Source organism: Staurois parvus, unplaced genomic scaffold (genome assembly GCF_062004578.1).
Source record: "Staurois parvus isolate SC_StPar_1 unplaced genomic scaffold, SC_StPar_1.0 ptg000673l, whole genome shotgun sequence".
Classification (NCBI taxonomy): Eukaryota; Metazoa; Chordata; class Amphibia; order Anura; family Ranidae; genus Staurois; species Staurois parvus.
The window spans coordinates 1,562,362-1,580,144 of NW_028318469.1; the positions used below are offsets into that span (position 1 = coordinate 1,562,362).

Below are 17,783 nucleotides of genomic sequence, written 5' to 3' on the forward strand. Positions count from 1 at the left end.
TTTTTCTTTTCTTTTTCAAAACTCTGACAAAAATGATATCTGTAAAATACTCACCATGCCTCTTATCAAATTCCTTGGGGGGTCTACTTTTCAAAAATGGGTCATATAGGGGGTTGTTTGTACTATCCTGGCATTTTAGAGCCTCCGAAGCTGTGATAGGCAGTGGAGAAGCGATGCGGAAATATGCCCTTCGAAAGCTTGGAGGTGGTAATTGGATTTTGGGGGCCTGTATGTAGCTAGGCTACCAAAAAGTCTCTCACATGTGGTATCCCCATACCTGGGAGAAGTAGAAGAATGTGTTTTGGGGTGTTATTCCACATATACCCATGGAATCCATGAGCAATATATCATTAAAGTGGCAACTTTGTGTAGAAAAAGGAAAAAAAAAAAAAAGTCAAAAAATAAAAATGTTCCATGGACTCAACATGGCCCTCTGCAAAATCCTTGGGGTGTCTACTTTCCAAAAAGGGGTCATGGGGGGGGGGGGTTGTACTGCCCTGGAATTTTAGCACCTCAAGAAATGTGACAGGCAGCTAGAAAGTAAAAGCTGTGTAATTTCCAATACTGTATATACATAGTTTGTAGACACTAAAACTTTCACAAACCAATTAAAATACATGTATTGAGATTTTTTTTTTAACAAAGACATGTAGCAGAATACATTTTGGCCTAAATGTATGACTAACTTTTAGTTTATTGGATATTTTTTTATAACCCAAAAAGGGAAAAATATTGTTTTGGTTTTTTTTGAAAATTTTTGGTATTTTCTTGTTTAACGCGCAAAAAGTAAAAACTGCAGAGGTGATCAAATACCACCAAAAGAAAGCTCTATTTGTGTGAAAAAAGGACATCAATTTTATTTGGGTACAGCATTGCACGACAGCACAATTACCAGTTGAAATATCACAGTGCCGAACAGCAAAAAGTGGCCTGGTCTTGAAGAGGGGTAAATCTTTTGGAGGGCAAATCAGACAGGGCATTGTATGGGACATACTGTTACACACAGTGGGAGGGACAAAGCTGGGCACACTACTGTACCAGCTTCTTTCACCTACCCAGCTTCAGAGGAAGCTTTCAACAGTCCTCCAGTGGGAAGAGGAGGGGCCAGCAGTGAACAACACACTACAGCCAATAGTATGCCAGCGGCTTCCCTGCTCATTTGTCTATGCAATATACTTGTCAGTTGCTTGCTTGCAACTGACAGGTAGATCATTGAAGAACCCTTGTTGAGTAACCCTGTTAGACAAATTAGGCAGCCACAAGACCCTAGCAACCGCCTAACTTGCCAAATTAAAGAGCCACCTCTGGCTGCAGACAATATCCCAGTACAACCACTTAAGGGTCCAGTCACACTTGCGCCACTTCAACATCCTGCGATTTTCACAGCAACTTTGGATGAGTGCGATCTTGGCTTTGACCAAGGATAATTGTTTCTACTGTACAAAGTTGCACACAAGCTGCATGTACAATGTTCAGGTGCGACTTTGAAGGGTTTACATTGAAGTCTATGGCCCTCAAGTTGTATGAAAGTCGGACCAAAGTAGTGTAGAAACGGCTTGAAGTTGCACAGATATGAATGGTACACACTGGGAAACACGGGGCAACTTTGGGGTCCAAAGTCACACGTGTGAATGGGCTCTAAAGAGCGGTGACATGCCAGGTACGTGGCTGGCAGGCAAGTGAATAGTCCAACGGTGAGATTGCGATCAAACGATCACATGGATCTGATTGGACTGCTGGTGTGAAAGAAACCCAATCAGAAACATTTCACAAGTAAAAGCTGAAAGTGAACACGGAGAACACAAATCCTTTGCCACCATGTCTGGATTACTGGCAACTTGTGCCATGCTCTGTCCACTCCACCCACTATGAAGGTCATTAGAAGTGACAGTAAAGTCAGAAAGCAGGGAGCAGAGGGGGACTCTCTATAACCCGAGTGCCTCGCATTAGTGTGTATGGAGTGTGCCCAGCGGCCGTCACTTACCCAGGTACCTGACCCACGTGTCCCTGTAGAGGTCAGGCTGTGCATGGTCAGGCTGGGGATGAGGAGCCATGCCTGCTGGCCGGGAAGTCAGCACGGGGTAGTGTGGTTTAGGGTAGCACAGTCAGGGACAGTCACACAACATACGAGCACACACCCGCACACAGGTATCAACACTGCCTCCTCACACACTCAGACGAGGCTCCACACGGGGCGGACTGCTACCTCTCTCCTCAGCTCCGCTAGACAAGCCGCGCCATGAGCAGCAACAGCCATTCACTCGCCACCGCTGGCTGCAACATACCACACCAGCCCAGAGCCACTCATTCCACAGCATTACATATAACGAAAGAGACAAGTGAAAGGGTTATGTGGTAAATTCCCGGCTTCTGACAGCCATGTTGTCTGTAGCAACACCGAGGCATGGACGGGGCTGCGTGTTATATAACACGGACCCAAACATTACAGGAGATGGCCACACACTTCTCTACGCTATCTACTCAAGACGGAGCTTGTTAGACGGTCCCAGCACGTTGTGTCCGAGATCGCCCAATGAATGGACACGGGCAGGGTCATGTGACTTCCTCTACAGAGAGCTCCCACCTCAACCCTTTCACTGCCAGGCCGTGCTCACTGCTGTAGTTAGACCATTTTTTGCTATTTCTCTCACAGCTTACACTTTATAAAACACAACCGTCACCATTCACTCTCTGAAAACATAGGCCCAGTAGAATAAAGAAAACAGCGCTACTGAATTTGTGGGTCCTGTGAAAGAGGAGCAAATGTTTATCAAAAATGATATTTTCAGTGAAACATACACATTTTAAGGCTTGGTTCACATCTGTGCAGGTGGTGCCGCTGTGGTTCCGCACAAAAATCCATTCACACGGACTGTCATATTGGTTCCTAGCTTGTTTTATGAATTTTGGTTTGTGAGGGAGTGACTGTTACTGTGGTCTTGGGATGCTCACAGACTTGAGAGCTTGTATTGTTTTTTTTTTTTTCTTTTGACCTGCCTTTACACACACATGAACTTTCATGGCATCCCAGTCTTAGTCCATAGGATTCAATACTGAGTTGTCCTACCCTTTGCAGATATAATAGCTTCATCTCTTCTGGGAAGGCTGTCCACAAGGTTTAGGAGTGTGTCTATGGGAATGTTTGACCATTCTTCCAGAAGCACATTTCTGAGGTCAGGCACTGATGTCGGACGAGAAGGCCTGGCTTGCAGTCTCCACTCTAATTCATCCCAAAGGTGTTCTATCAGGTTGAGGTCAGGACTCTGTGCAATCCAGTCAAGTTCCTCCACCCCAAATTCACTCATCCATGTCTTTATGGACCTTGCTTTGTGCACCGGTGTGCAGTCATGTTGGAACAGGAAGAAGCCATCCCCAAACTGTTCCCACAAAGTTGGGAGCATGAAATTGTCCAAAATGTCTTGGTATGCTGACGCCTTAAGAGTTCCCTTCACTGGAACTAAGGGGCCAAGCCCAACCCCTGAAAAACAACCCCACACCATAATCCCCCCTCCACCAAACTTTACACTGGGCACAATACAGTCAGGCAAGTATCATTCTGGCAACGTCCAAACCCACACACATCCATCGGATTGCCAGACAGAGGAGCGTGAGTAGTCACTCCAGACAACATGTCTCTACTGCTCTGGAGTCCAGTGGCAGCGTGCTTTACACCACTGCATCTGATGCTTTGCATTGCACTCGGTGATGTAAGGCTTGGATGCAGCTGCTCAGCCATGGAAACCCATTCCATGAATTTCTGTACACACTGTTGTGCTAATCTGAAGGCTACATGAAGTTTGGAGGTCTTTAGCTATTGACTCTGCAGACAGTTGGCGACTTCTGTGCACTGTGGAGTTATTACACAGGTGTCAACCTATCACGGTACCACACTTGAATCCACTGAACTATTGCAATGCAGCACGATACAATGTGTAGCGATGCTTTACAATGCACTGGCGCACATAGAGTTAAACTTTTGCTGCACTGCGATGCTAACATCACAATCATGACCTATGTACTCCTCAGGGGCGTACGTACAGGGGTTGCAATTGCAACCCAGTCCCATGCTCCAGGGGTCCTGTGTGGCTCCCCTGTACACCTAGATGGGGGGTGGCATATACAGGAAATGATGCCCTTCATTTTCCTCTTGCAGCTTTTCAGTGCCTGCAGGAGGAAAATGGAGGGGATCGGTTTCTCTACGTGCTGCCCCGCCACCCCTCCTATTCACCTGCTGTTGTTAAAATAACAGACTTCTTCTAAATGGTGGAGAAGCACTCAGCCCAACTCTCTTTAAAGGAGAACAACAGCCAAAGCTCTTTTGGCTGTACTTCTCCTGTGGATCACAAGAGTGCAGTCCATTCTGCACTCCTGTGACCCGTTTTCAGATGACAGTAGACTGAAGCCCGCTGTTGGCTGATGTCACTCAGCCGGTCCAGGCTGGGTTAAAGATCCCGACTTTAAAGTCGAGCAGGGGCGGACTGACAACTCATGGGGCCCCCGGGCAATAGGGAATCATGGGGCCCCTGTGTTCTTACCCAAACCAAAAAAGCCTATGAAAAAGGTACCAGGGGCATCTCATGGGGCCCCCTACTGACCCTGGGCCCTTCGGCAGTGCCCTAGTTTCCAAATGGTTAGTCCGCCCCTGGTCAGGAGCCACCCCAGAGTCTGCAGCGGCACCTGTCTCATCTTCTCAGTGAGGTGCTGAGAGCCTGAACCCCGCTCCCTCCCCCTCCACAGCCTACCTCTCCATTTAGCACATGGGGGGGGGGGGAGCAGAGCAGACAGCAGTGACTCACAGTCACCACTCTGCTCACAGCGGTGGTGAGAACTCAGCGGTCATGTGAAGCACCACTTATTGTATTTAGGCAATGCTACTATTTTGCAAGTTATCAAAAATCATGTTATTCGGAAATGTACAATTCTTTAACTCCTTCATGCCCACCATATGTATATAATATTACCATGCACACTTTTACAGCCACCAGCCAACAACTTGTGTGGCTGATGATACCCACTGATGAATGGGAACCAAGTGGAGTGGTTCCCGATCCTGTGATTGTAATGACAGCTATGAGATGCCATTAGAGCCTGAACCTAGTTCATTTATTACTGTATTTTTCCAACACTTTTGTTTACATTTTTCACTTTTCTCAGCCCATAACTTAAAAAAAAAAAATCAGAAGTGTCTCATATATTTTTTTTTTCTTTAAATTAAATAATATATATGCAAATTACGGTAGTTACAGAGTTAACCAACACTTGCCAATGTTGCTGAATTTGGCTGGCACATCAAGGCATCAATGACCCCTGGTCACAAAAAAGTTGAGTGTATATGTGTTGTCTTAAAAAAAATAACAAAGACGCATTTGCTAACAGATTTATTCAATTTCATTAAAAAAAAAAGAAACTACAAAATTGTAATGCAATGGACAGCCTGTGTTATTGGGGTATAAGAGGGAAAAAACAAATCAGAAAATCTTTCAATTCAGATTGTAATTACAATGAATGTAAATGCCTTATGGTAGCTAAAACTGGTGAGACAACCGCAGATCTAGTAGGTCCATTAAATGACCAGAAACACACAGAGAAAGAAAATTTAGGGTAGGAAAACTTTACTTTCCTTTGACCCAAACAACAGGATCATTTTCACTTTATCTGACCCTACATATGGGATAATATGTTCTGCAAGATGGGTTTATCTGAAGATGTATCTGATGCGCAGATACACACTAATATATTTAATTTAAGGAGCTTAGATGTTTATGCTCCATTCACCACAGGAAACCGTTCATTAAAGTAATTTGCATTAGGTCCAGTTGTGCTTTTTATAATAATGTTCTCTAAAATATTAATGATGTTTTGACAGATATTTTTAGTATGCTGTTGGCTTCAAATAAATATGTGCATTTTACAGTGTTTTCAAAGCGTTTTAACTATAAAACTACCTAATAATAAAAAATGCATATACAGTACATTGTTTTTCGTAGAGGTTCATACATACAAGTGTACCTGGCTCCCATACCTTTTTATTTCCTGTGAAGGTTTACTTTCTTCTGGTTTCCTGAGCAGGAGTGAGGGAATTACAGGCAACATAACGGATAACTAGGAACTTATAAATGCAGATTTATAAACTAAGCAAACTATACAAATTTATAATCTATGCCAATTATGGGAATTAAATATATGTTGATAGTGTAAACAAGCCTCAAGAGAGGGTACTGTGGGGTATCAAAGCAATCAAAGCAGTTGACTGCATGGATTAAAAAAAAACAAACTCTATAGCAGTTTTTGCTAAAACACAGAAACATAAAAACTTATTATCATGGGTTTATCAACAAACAAAAAAACTTAAATAAAACAATTTTATGATCCAGAACTAAATAGAATTAATCTCAATTAAATCAATTAAAGCTGAACTCCATGAGGATAAACACCAATTAATACAGTTGTATATTAAATAAAATATTTAAATGAAAAAAAAGGGTAAGTACCTGACTTTGTATTGATACTGATCTCCTGTTAGAAAGTAGCACACAGACTAGGATAATGAGGATTATAGCACACAGACTAGGATAATGAGGATTAAAGCATAAATTCACCTTTTAACAAAAAGTAATAAATGCACATTTTTTTTGCAGGTTTAAAAAATTTGCAGTTTTTTTTGTTTTGTTTCTGGAGCCTCTAAAGGATTGCACCAGCGATCAGCAGATTGCTGTTGCCGTGCAGGTCTCCTGCAGACCTGTGTCACTGTGTGCCCATTCACCTTGTACGGACAAGCAGATACTACTGATACGGAGACTCATTGAACTACCAAGGCGCTCCACAGCGCCGTGATAGTTAATTGAGAACTACAAGCCGACAGCAGCAAAGGATGTCAGAACTTGTAGTGTTCTCATTCACAGAATACTGTGAGTGAGTGATCTGGCCAGATGGGCAGAGCCTCGCACAGCTGCGTTTTTTAAAAATTCTGACAGCTAGCAATTGTGATCCCCTGCTAGCTGTCACAACGGGGATTGGGGGGATGCGGTGGCCGGTTCATTTGTAACATGTTACATCCTGAATATGGGAGTAACATGAAACATGTTATGGATGGTGAGGCAGAGGGTTAAAGTGGTAGTAACAAAGTTGAAGGAATATCTCCTAAATGTGTATCATCACCTGCGCATGTGCATTGTTCACTGAAGGGACTACATGCCATCTCTTCAGAGTGCTGTGCAGTGACTGGCTCCCATGCACATGCGTGGGTAGTGATATAATAGCAGCGTGGCCATTCAAACGGCCAGAGCCCGTAAACCCAGAAGGAAGATCGAGTGAAGATGGAAGCCCTGTCAGCTGTGAAAGCATGCCGCTGGAGGGCTTCTTTTAAGGTACATCTTTCATAATGTGCTAGTATGTGATATATACTAGCACATTTTGATATTTCCTTGCAGGGGGAAAGTTTAAACTTTTTTGGGGGGGGAAGTTTACTACCGCTTTAACATTCTGGTCTGTTTTTAACCAAGCTGTGCTTCCACAGAGGTTATGGATCTTACTGCGTTGTCCGTCAGGAGTGCTACAATCACAAAACTAGCATTATAGACTTACACATTCTTTGGCAGGTAAAATAAATCCCATGGGAATATTTCAATTTGACAGGTAAAATAATTCCCATGGGAATATTTCAATGCTTGCCTGGAATTCAGCTTTAATTAGTATTTGTAAACAGTAAAGTAAAACTGGCGGATTTATGAAAAATTCAGAAAAGAAAGTAAAGATGCTTCACAGAACAATCTCAATGTAAGTATAAATGATAACTGATCCTGTGGAAACAACCCTTTTTTAATTCCTCCCTATTTTCATAAATCATAATACTATATGATAAAACAATTTCTTTGCTAAAGTGGATTTAACGTGATATAACGACTTTAGGTCTGCCATTACCCATGGATGACACTTCTTCTCCATGGCCAAGGGTGGATTCTATGTCCATCTTCTTAAGCAACCAATTGCATAGAACCTACCCTTGGCTGGGTCTAACCAGGAGGAAGGCCTCTCCAGTGACCAATAGTACTTCAGTGTTGGAAAAGCTCTTTCTTCGTGGTAGCAGGAAGAAGGAGTGGCAGACCTAACGTAAATTTTTTGCATTGGTGTTAGAGATGTTTTTATCATAGCTGGCAGAATTAACCTAAATATCACAAAGACTACTCCAGTCCTCAAAGCTCACCCATTAGATTACAAAGGTACACATATATAGTTTCATTTGAAGTATATTTCTTTTACAAATTTACAAAATTGTAAAAACTACACCACAGCTATTCTTGCATCTAGAGAGGAAGACTGCAGGAGTTAATTAAAAGTCAAATTTTAACAAAGAAAAAAAAAGTGATTCAGGTAGAAACCAACTGTTCATGACAAACACAATGGGGGGGGGGAGTATCAATACTGGAGCAGCTATGCATGGAAATCAATCTGCTTCTAGCTTCCACTTATTCAACTAAGCTTTGAGAATGAAATCTGGAAACTGATTGATTGCCTTGTACAACTGTTCCAGATGCTGTCTGCTCCAGTTTTGATAAATTCCCCTAAATAACCAGTAAGAATTCAGAAAAACTGGAGCAGCCAGAATCTGTGCATGGCAACCAACCAGGTTCTGTATTTCAATTTCAAAGTATAAAACAGGAACTAAAGTCCCAGATTTAAAGGCTGCAAGCAGGTATGCTCTTTATTGCAGAGGAGACATGCAATATTACTTCTGCAATAAAACAAACCTACCTGCCTGCCTGCTTACAGTGTTCTTTGGAATGCACACTGAGCAGTGCATGTGCAGCTCATTTTACATTTCAGCACAGATCCTGTGTGCTGGGATGACTGCCAATGAAGATGGCAGATTGGCACCAAGAAGAAGCTGGGTAGAAGATGCTAGAGCCAGCAAGGTAAGTATTGGGACTTTACTTCTGCTTTCACTGAACAAGCTGAAGATAGATCTGAAGCAGATGTGCATTACAACCAACTCGCTTCTATCTTCAGTTTGTTCAGTTAAAGTGTTATTTCACCTAAAAAAATACCTTTACAGACACCCTCCCCACCTCCCAGTCCCTGCTATACTGGGATTGCCAAGCTGTCAGCACCCTGCAGCCGCTCCAGCGATCATGGTGACGTCGCTGACCAGTCAGAATCCATGTGATCTGTCCTGAAAGTGCTGATGGAGAGGAGGGAGAAGAGCAGGGATATGAAATCCCTGGAGTTCTGGAGCAGCTAGCAGCTGTGGGACTGCTGACAGCTCAGCAACCTGGTGGTAAGTACCAAGGGGGTGGGGAGATAGCCTGGTGTTAGGTGAACTATTAAGCTTTGAAAATGAAAAATAGATGCTGACTGCCATGCAAAAAAATACAACTGATTTGCTAACTTCCCCTCCTGTATGTATATCATTGAGTTGCCATGTTACAAGTACAATTCAAGTACATTAACAGCAATACAACATTTGTGATAATATTGAGCTACAGTACGTATACACTAAAAATAATAAAACCGCTTAAACTGAAGAAATCCACTGATTATCAGGTGACAGTGACCTGACAATCACAAAGATTAAAATGATTTATCCCTGTTGCCAGTAATGTGGCTAAGATATCCTGAAACTTAAAGTGTTTGTCAGAGATGACAATCACAAGTAATCCATGTAAGATATGTATGTATATCTTAATAATTACTGTGGATTGGATGTTCACTTCTCTGCTGCATATTTTAGTGATCTCACTGTAAAATGTAATGGCTGCCTGAGTGAATACAGTTGCCAGGGAAATTGCCACATTGTTCAAGGCACTTTCTGCATCTCGCCCTTTTCCTGTTCAGCATCACCGTATTTGAAAGACACTCTGAGCATAGTTTGTGCTTGGAATCTTAAACAGTGTGTTGTTGTGAATACAGCAGCCTCGTCTGTCAATGGCGTGACTCTAGACAGACATAAAACACACAAATTAATGTAGCCCTGTATTCATTAATAAATCCCAAGGGTATTTACTTTTTAAATTCAAGCATCCAAGTAAATTCCTAAGCTGTACCTGGTATCAGCTCCTTGCAATCCCTGTACAGCAGAACTCAGGCTGGGAGAGGCAAAAGTAGCATGAAAATCTCAGGACTATAATTTTTTTTTTGATGTGCATTTAGCTGTTTGCTTGGTGTTCGGCATCAACAACAGCTGCACGTTACTCACCATCATGTACAAACAACAGCTTTAACTTTCATGTCAGTAATTTTGCACCTATTTTCAACTGTATTTTAATTTCATAACAGCCTTTGTGGATTTAGCACTGAATTTATCATGTATAAAGCTTAATCTCCCTGTTTCAGCATTCTAACTAACTAGAAAAGCCACATTTCTAACAAGCAGAAATGTATTAAGAGTTCTCTGTGAAACTGTACATTACTGTGCTATCCCACCTAACACATTTCCAGTACTTTGCATCGGTGTAAGACTCATATGGGCATATTGGATTACAGATTGGTCAAACAGAAGAACAACTGGCATGAAATACACGGGGAGGGAAAGGGAGTTAAAATTACTTATACTTTACTATTAAAGTATAAATAAAAGTAAAAAAAAAAAAAGTAAAAATTTCAGTAAAATGTATTTCATAAACACTGCAAGTATTTATGAAGAAATTAAATGTCAGGATTACATCTAATAACCAGCATGAAACAAAACCAAACAAATGACAAATAGTTCTATATCTTATTGCAGAATTCCAGTCAAAACCTTCATTTAGTTTTAGGTAGAATGGGTAAGAATTAAAATGTCTATAATTGATCCACATTGCAACCTATGGTATTTTTGAAGGATGAATAAAATTAAGCAGACTGGCCTGAGTTACACCAATTTCAAGTATGTTGATATGTTTTGTGCTATCCTTAGGTACTATTGTTTCAGTAGTCGTTATGGAAGTTTTTTGGCATGTAAAAGGGACTATGACTATCAAACACAGTCAATATGTTGCCACTTTAAAATGCAATAAGGGTAAGTTGCGATATTCCTCATTGCATTTTAAGGTCCTTTGTTGTTTCCTATATACACGTAAATTTCATACATATTTGTTTCACAACCAAGCTTTGGGGTCTTAAATAGGCTTCATAGCACTCATGGCATTTTTGGTGTCTCCTTAGAGGCTGAGGCTGGTTTCCAGCTTTTCTTCTAGCTTCTGTATCTTCTCTTCAGAGCTGCGGTCTGGCAGCAGGACTTCCACAGTGAAGCTTATCTTCTTGGCATGAATGAAGCTGTATGTATTGTCAAAGCGAAGCACATCTAAACAGGAAGCGGGGGACCAGACAAGCAAAAATGTTAGTGATCACATCACTTACTGATTACATAAGAACTCATTAGTGAATAACGTTGACCATAGACAAGCAAATGTTTCTCTGAAAATGCTAGACATGAACATCTGCTTTTCCAAAACCTGCTACTGCCTCTTGTGCATCTCAGTTAACAGACAATATTAATGCTGTTAACATTTTCCTTCCCTCTTCTAACTGAGCGGAAAAATGTTTGCCCAGGTCACACCCATATTAAATAACAAGTAGCCCTAATAGCCCAATCTTTGTCCAAATGTCATACTGGGAAGTGGAAGTGTATTTTGGGCCAAGATTTCATATTCCTGATATGTGTATGTTAAAAAGGTATCCTATTCTTGTATTGCTTCCTTTGTGTGAAATACCTGGTGATCCTGCTAGTCTCTTTGCTTTCCTATTTCAAAACTGACTACACTAGGCCTAGAAGCAGATCCATCCCAATGTGGTCAGTTTTCTGGCTGTGCTGGGAGAACAGTCTGCTGATCCTCCAATGGTTAGACTTGTGCTGAAACACCCCCCTGCACAGCCATTCACTGGGAAGATAAGAGTACAGCTGTTTCTCCACCCCCAGCTTTCCAAGCTTATTATGCTTCTGAGAACAAAGGTCATGTGATCACGTACAAAAAAAAATAGATAAAAAAAAGGTACTTAATATACATATCAATTCTCCTAGGCACACACAGCGCACATTTTGAAGGAACTTGGCAAGTAGGTTGTTCCAAACACCTTGGAGAACTAACCACAAATCATCTGTGGATGTAAGCTGCCTCAAATTCTTCTGTCTCTTCAAGTAATCCCAGACAGACTCCATGATGTTGAGATCAAGGCACTGTGGGGATCAAACCTTCACTTTCAGGACCCCTTGTTCTTCTTTACACTGAAGACAGTTCTTAAAGTGGAACTTCACTCTCTAAATCAACATTGACGATTTTGAATCCCTATGCTTAGCATTCGTAGATAGGAAAGTACTGTATATCGTATTTACTTGCTTTAAACTGATTTTTTTTATTTATTCAGTTACTTCCTAGTTTCCATGCCTAGGCAAATTATACCAACATCCCAGGAGTCTTCAGGAGGGGTTTTCTCAGTTACGCACACATCCTGTCTGCATGCCTGAGCTAAGGGCAGATGGACTCCAGGAAGTAAATGCTACATGAATCATCTGCCCTTACTCAAGATGGCCACAGCCAGAAATGCTAAGGGGTGTTTTTCTAAGTTATTTCTCAGCAAAAAAAAAAAGCATAGAGACATGGAGGAGTTTGCTTTGAATATTAAAAATTAATTAAAATAGCACTTTTGGTTTGTGGTGCTCAGATACAGTGTAGTTACACTTTAATGATATTGGCTGCATGTTTGGGGTCATTGTCCTGCTGCAGAATAAATTTTGGACCAATTACATGCCTCCCTAATGGTATGAAATGATGGAAAAGTATCTGCCTTTATTTCTTAGCGTTGAGGACATCATTAATTGAACAACTTTGAGGACCATAGATGCAGTGGTCGTCCAAGGAAACTTAATGCAGCAGATGAAAGAAACATCATGCTTACTTCCCTTTGATATTGGAAGATGCCCAGCAGTGTCTTCAGCATAGAACTGGTGGAAACCAGTAGGACCCAGGTACACCCATCTACCATCTGGAGAAGTCTGGCTAGAAGTAGTTTTCATGGAAGAATTGCGTCCAAAAAGCCATACTTTCTATATGGAAACAAGGCTAAGCGACTCAACTATGCATGAAGACATATGAACCGGGGTGCATAAAAATGGCAGCAGGGGCTCTGGACTGATGAGTCAAAATTTGAAATATTTGTCTGTAGCAAGAGGCAGTTTGTTCGCCGAAGGGCTGGAAAATGGTACAACAATGAGTGTCTGCCGGTAACAGTAAAGCATGGTGGAGGTTCCATGCAAGTTTGGGGCTGCCTTTCTGCAAATGGATTTGGAGATTTGGTCAGGATCCATTATGTCCTCGATGCTGAGAAATACAGGCAGATACTTTTCCATCATGACCCCAAATATATAGCCAATGTCATTAAGAACTATCTTCAGAAAAAAGAAGAAAAAAGAATCCTGGAAGTGATGATTTAGCCCCCACAGACAGGGCCGCCGATAAGGGGGTACCACAGGGCCTCCTGTAAGGGGGCCCAGGCAGCAGCTTCAAGTGTTATTTATTCTTCCCTGGTTCCTCACGGCTATTGGGTATTCTAATACATATTCCCTGGGCCCCTTCAGTTTACTCAAAGGGGCCAAGGAGGCTGCAGCATCAAGGGACATTTTTTTCTAAATCGGCATACAGGCAGATTAAATACAAGCCGATGCCACATTTGCGATAACAAAATTAAAGTTCCGTCCCACAGTCTCAGTCCCTGGGGGTGCCTACATCCACAAAAGATCTGTGGTTAGTTCTCCAAGATGTGTGGAATAACCTACTTGCCGAGTTCCTTCAAAAACTGCACTGTGAGAGAGATTTACTAAAACTGGAGAGTGAAAAATCTGGTGCAGCTCTGCAGAGAAACCAATCAGCTTCCTTTTTGTTTTGTTGAAGCTTAATTGAACAAGCTGAAGTTAGAAGCTGATTGGCTATCATGCACAGCTGCACCAGATTTTTTTCACTCTCCAGTTTTAGTAAAATCGACCCCTGTGTGTACCTAGGAAAATTGATGCTGGTTTGAATCCAAAAGATAGTCACACTAAATATTGATTCGATTTGTATTTGTCTTATGTTCATTTGCTTTCCATTTTGTTATTTGATAAAAACACTTCAATTTCTGAAAGCATTCTTAATTTACAGCATTTGTCACAAGTGCCTATAATTTTTGCACAGATATATATATATATATATATATATATATATATATATATATATATATACACACATACATACATATACACACGTTTTGACTTTCATTTCCATTTTAAACTGAATGGGTTGCTTTGCAAGGTAAGGGTTCACATATATTTAAAAATGTAAAAATGTTAAAAAGTGGACTTTAGCATTATGTTTAGTCTTGCACATTTGTATAGGCTGTCCTGAAATTGGTTACTCCCTCACCGCAGAATGGGAGCTTCTCACATTAGAAGCTGCAGCAAGTCAGATACAGCCTGCTTCACTTCCTGGCTGGAGGACATCCAGCGTCATCTATTTCTTTCCTCCCCAGCCATACTGTCCCTGGCCTGTTAGCCATAACTGCTTTTTACTTCAAAAATAACCAATGAGAGCAGACATTAAAAACTGTCAACGTGTCATAGTTAAGTGAATAGAATCTGACATTTCCATCATTCACTATTGACTGTGCTTCCATTTACTGGTTTGCAGCCAACTGCATAGCTGTATGTATAACAGTTCACTCTTGGACTCACATGTTCCAGCCTCAGCGCAGGTCAAGCTTCCATCTTCTGGTACCATATGTGCATTGTACCTTTCATTTGGCACCACCTCAGCCATTTCTCCAGCCTTCTGTCTTTCCCCTGCCTTGGTCTTTCGAAAAACCCCAAACCCAATATCACCACCATCAGACTGGAATTGCCACCTGTGTAAACAAACATTTATTGGTTTGTGACAAATCAATAGATTTAGAGAAATAATCTAAAATGCTTTTTATGTCATGTGAATAGACAATGACTTCTGATCCACGGGTCCTTGCTACACAAGAAAAATACTGAAAGAGCTAAAAAACTGTACAATTTAACATTTATTCCCCTAATATTCTCATTATGCCAACCTTATTGAACAGTGTATAATCACATTTACATCATCCAAGTTAAAATTATTTAGTGAATGGACTTTCCAGAATTAAAAAAAACAAAAATACTGTTGGAAATTTAGAAAATGAGAAAAATCTTCTATTCTGCTTCTTCAAATTTTTCCATCACTGCAGTGGAAAAAAAAAGCAGTTTGATCCACTCACAATTAGAGAATTGAACAAATGTACTTCAAATTTTCAAACAAAATTCTACTAATGGATGGCTAGTTTTCACAGGGACAGAGAGTCGTCACTGGGACAGGAAGACAAAGCCAGTAATAATAACCTGAGAAAGTTTCTTCCCATCCTCATTTACTGAAAAAAATAGTTTTGTTGTAGTCTCTGCCCTTCACTGCAGAGTTTTTTCATCACCCCCTCTCCCAAAAGGGGGGTGGGGGAAGCTCCAAAATGAGGACACGGGTAGTAAATAAAGACCATTAGAAGGTCCTTCCTTTCATTACTGAAAACAAATATGTCCAAAGTTGGGTTTTAAAGCATATATAAAAGGTATAACAAAGAAAAACAATGCTTTATATCTCTGTAATACATGCCTAACCCTTTGAAAAAACCCAAGTACAGAAAAATGCCTGTTGATCTGCCAAAAATATACTCAGCTCTTAATTTCCTACTGTGGGCTGACAACACACAGTACATTTGTATACTTTATTTATTTCAGTGGGCTGCCCAACCCACAAGAAACACAGGGAAATAAGTCCCCAATCCTTTTTTTTTAAAATCACACCGCACAGAACCACATGGTGCTATGTTTCCTGATGCGTGAGGGATACCATTAAGAATTAATGGCAATCCTGAGTGTCTTCAAAAGAGCAACATGGTTCTCTACATGTCAAGAACGTGCGCAATTTTGAACCTGTTTGTGACATGCAGTAATATGATCGTAGCCTTTGTGGTTTCTGCCCTGCTTATTGTCTTATGTCACTCCCTCAGTCTTCTTATCCACAGTATAGGGACTAAAAGATCTGTAGTCCAAGGAAAAGAACATGGAGAGATCAGTGGTCTCTTTAAAGCAGAACTTCACCCAAAAAAGGAAGTTCTGCCCCCGCCTCCCCCATCCTCCCCCCCCCCCCCGCCTCTCTAGTAATTGGCACTTTTTGGCAGTTGGGGGAGCTGGTATATGGTTTTGACAAGTACTCGCTCCCATTTCCGGTCGAATCACCAAAAGTTCTATGTCCCCTCTTCCTTTCCCTGCAGCCTTCTGGGACACATCACAGGTCCCAGAAGACTGCTGGACCATTCACAAAGCGCAGCACGGCTGGTGCATGCACAGTGGAAAACCAGCTGTGAAGCCAGCACTGGGAACCTGAATCCAATTGAAGAATCGACTCAGGTGTGGACAGTGCTATATCTATGGTGATATTCACACTACTTGCCATCAGAAGACTACACATTAATGACAGGATAACACTGGACAAATTATTTTAATTTTAATTCATGGGGACAACTTGGAACGCCAAATTCCATTAGAGCTGTTGGATTTTCCTTTTATTTGGAGAGAGACTGGGATCTCTGCATCATCATACTGCTTTCAAGTTAGTCTTAGTCTATATGGTTTGGTTTTTTCTGTAAATATTCTACTATATTTTAAATATATTTAATATTTCAAAGATTCCTTGGATATAATGCATATGTGTAACTTGATCCTATGAAATGCTTGAACTGCTCATCTTAAGAAGATCGGATGAGAATACAGACTAATCTTGCTTGTTTACCCGAGTTATAGTTTACATTAAGAACAGGGTGAAGGATGGGAGTGTGCAAAAAAAGGGTCTGGGTAAAGCTTGTTTTATTTGTAATGAAAAGCTTGTGTCACAAGTTAGCCTGCAGTTTCGTTTGTGTTCTTACCTTCTTGCTGCAGTCCTGTTCCTGATTCCTTCTCATGTTGTCTGTGCTCATCTATGGGCATTGTCTGCTGTCCTCTGGGTTTTATTTCCTTCCCTTCCATCACTTCCTGGCCCGCTTCCTTGTCTGCCTGTCTCTAAATAAGATGTGCTCAGACTAGGCCACTTTGACTGAGCAACTTCTTAGTTGTTGAAGCTCCTACGTGGTTCTGCTGCCCGAATCCTATATTGTCTATCTGTGTACCGACCCCGGCTTTGTTCCCGACTTTGCTTGTTTTCCGCCTGTCCTGACCTCGGCTTGCCTATTTGATTCCGTTTGCATTCTTGTCTTCTCCCGTTATACTCTGCTCCCACGAACGGTCTCCTCCACCTCAGCTGGGTGTACCTGGGGGCCGCGACCTGGTCCCAGCTTGCTGCAAGTCCATCCCCACCATCAGGGGCTCTGGTGAACAAGCAGGCTGGGGCTTAGACTCCGCACCCTGGGGAACCCCAAGTTGAGGATCCATAGAGCTCACTACCACAGGTGCTGACAGCTTGTATGCAAAAAAAAAACTATTAAAAGTAAAAAACATTTTTCCAAAAGTATGTCAAAAGTTCACTGGTCAAGACCTTCCAACTGCAGGCCGAGAATGGTAATGTACACACTGCAACCACCCAACATTATCCACTAATACAATCCTATGGATATGACATTTATTTTCTTCATTACTTTCCGAGAACATCAAACTATTCAGTTCTACAAAGGGATTTAGATTCTAATGCAGTACCACAGTAATATAGACACATAGGCACACTAAGGTCAACTTTAGGCAGAATCCAATATACATTATCTTCTGGCATGGTTATAGGAGGACACCAGATCAC

At 41.4% G+C, this 17,783-nt stretch overlaps 2 protein-coding genes across 2 annotated transcripts in view; both read right to left on the bottom strand.

Moving 5' to 3' along the window:
* Nucleotides 1-2,431, bottom strand: part of MTFP1 (mitochondrial fission process 1) — a 46,222-nt gene extending 43,791 nt beyond the window's left edge. The window contains exon 1 of the mRNA XM_089652216.1: nt 1,985-2,431. Coding sequence (XP_089508342.1) covers nt 1,985-2,054 — 70 coding nt within the window. The 5' untranslated portion in view covers nt 2,055-2,431. The remainder of the gene's footprint in view (nt 1-1,984) is intronic.
* A 2,932-nt stretch (nt 2,432-5,363) lies between these two features.
* SEC14L2 (SEC14 like lipid binding 2) overlaps nt 5,364-17,783 on the bottom strand; it is a 54,257-nt gene continuing 41,837 nt past the window's right edge. Inside the window, exons 11-12 of the mRNA XM_089652217.1 lie at nt 14,678-14,847; nt 5,364-11,278 (exon numbers count right to left, since the gene is read on the bottom strand). Of these exons, the coding sequence (XP_089508343.1) occupies nt 11,136-11,278; nt 14,678-14,847 (313 nt within the window). The 3' untranslated portion in view covers nt 5,364-11,135. The remainder of the gene's footprint in view (nt 11,279-14,677; nt 14,848-17,783) is intronic.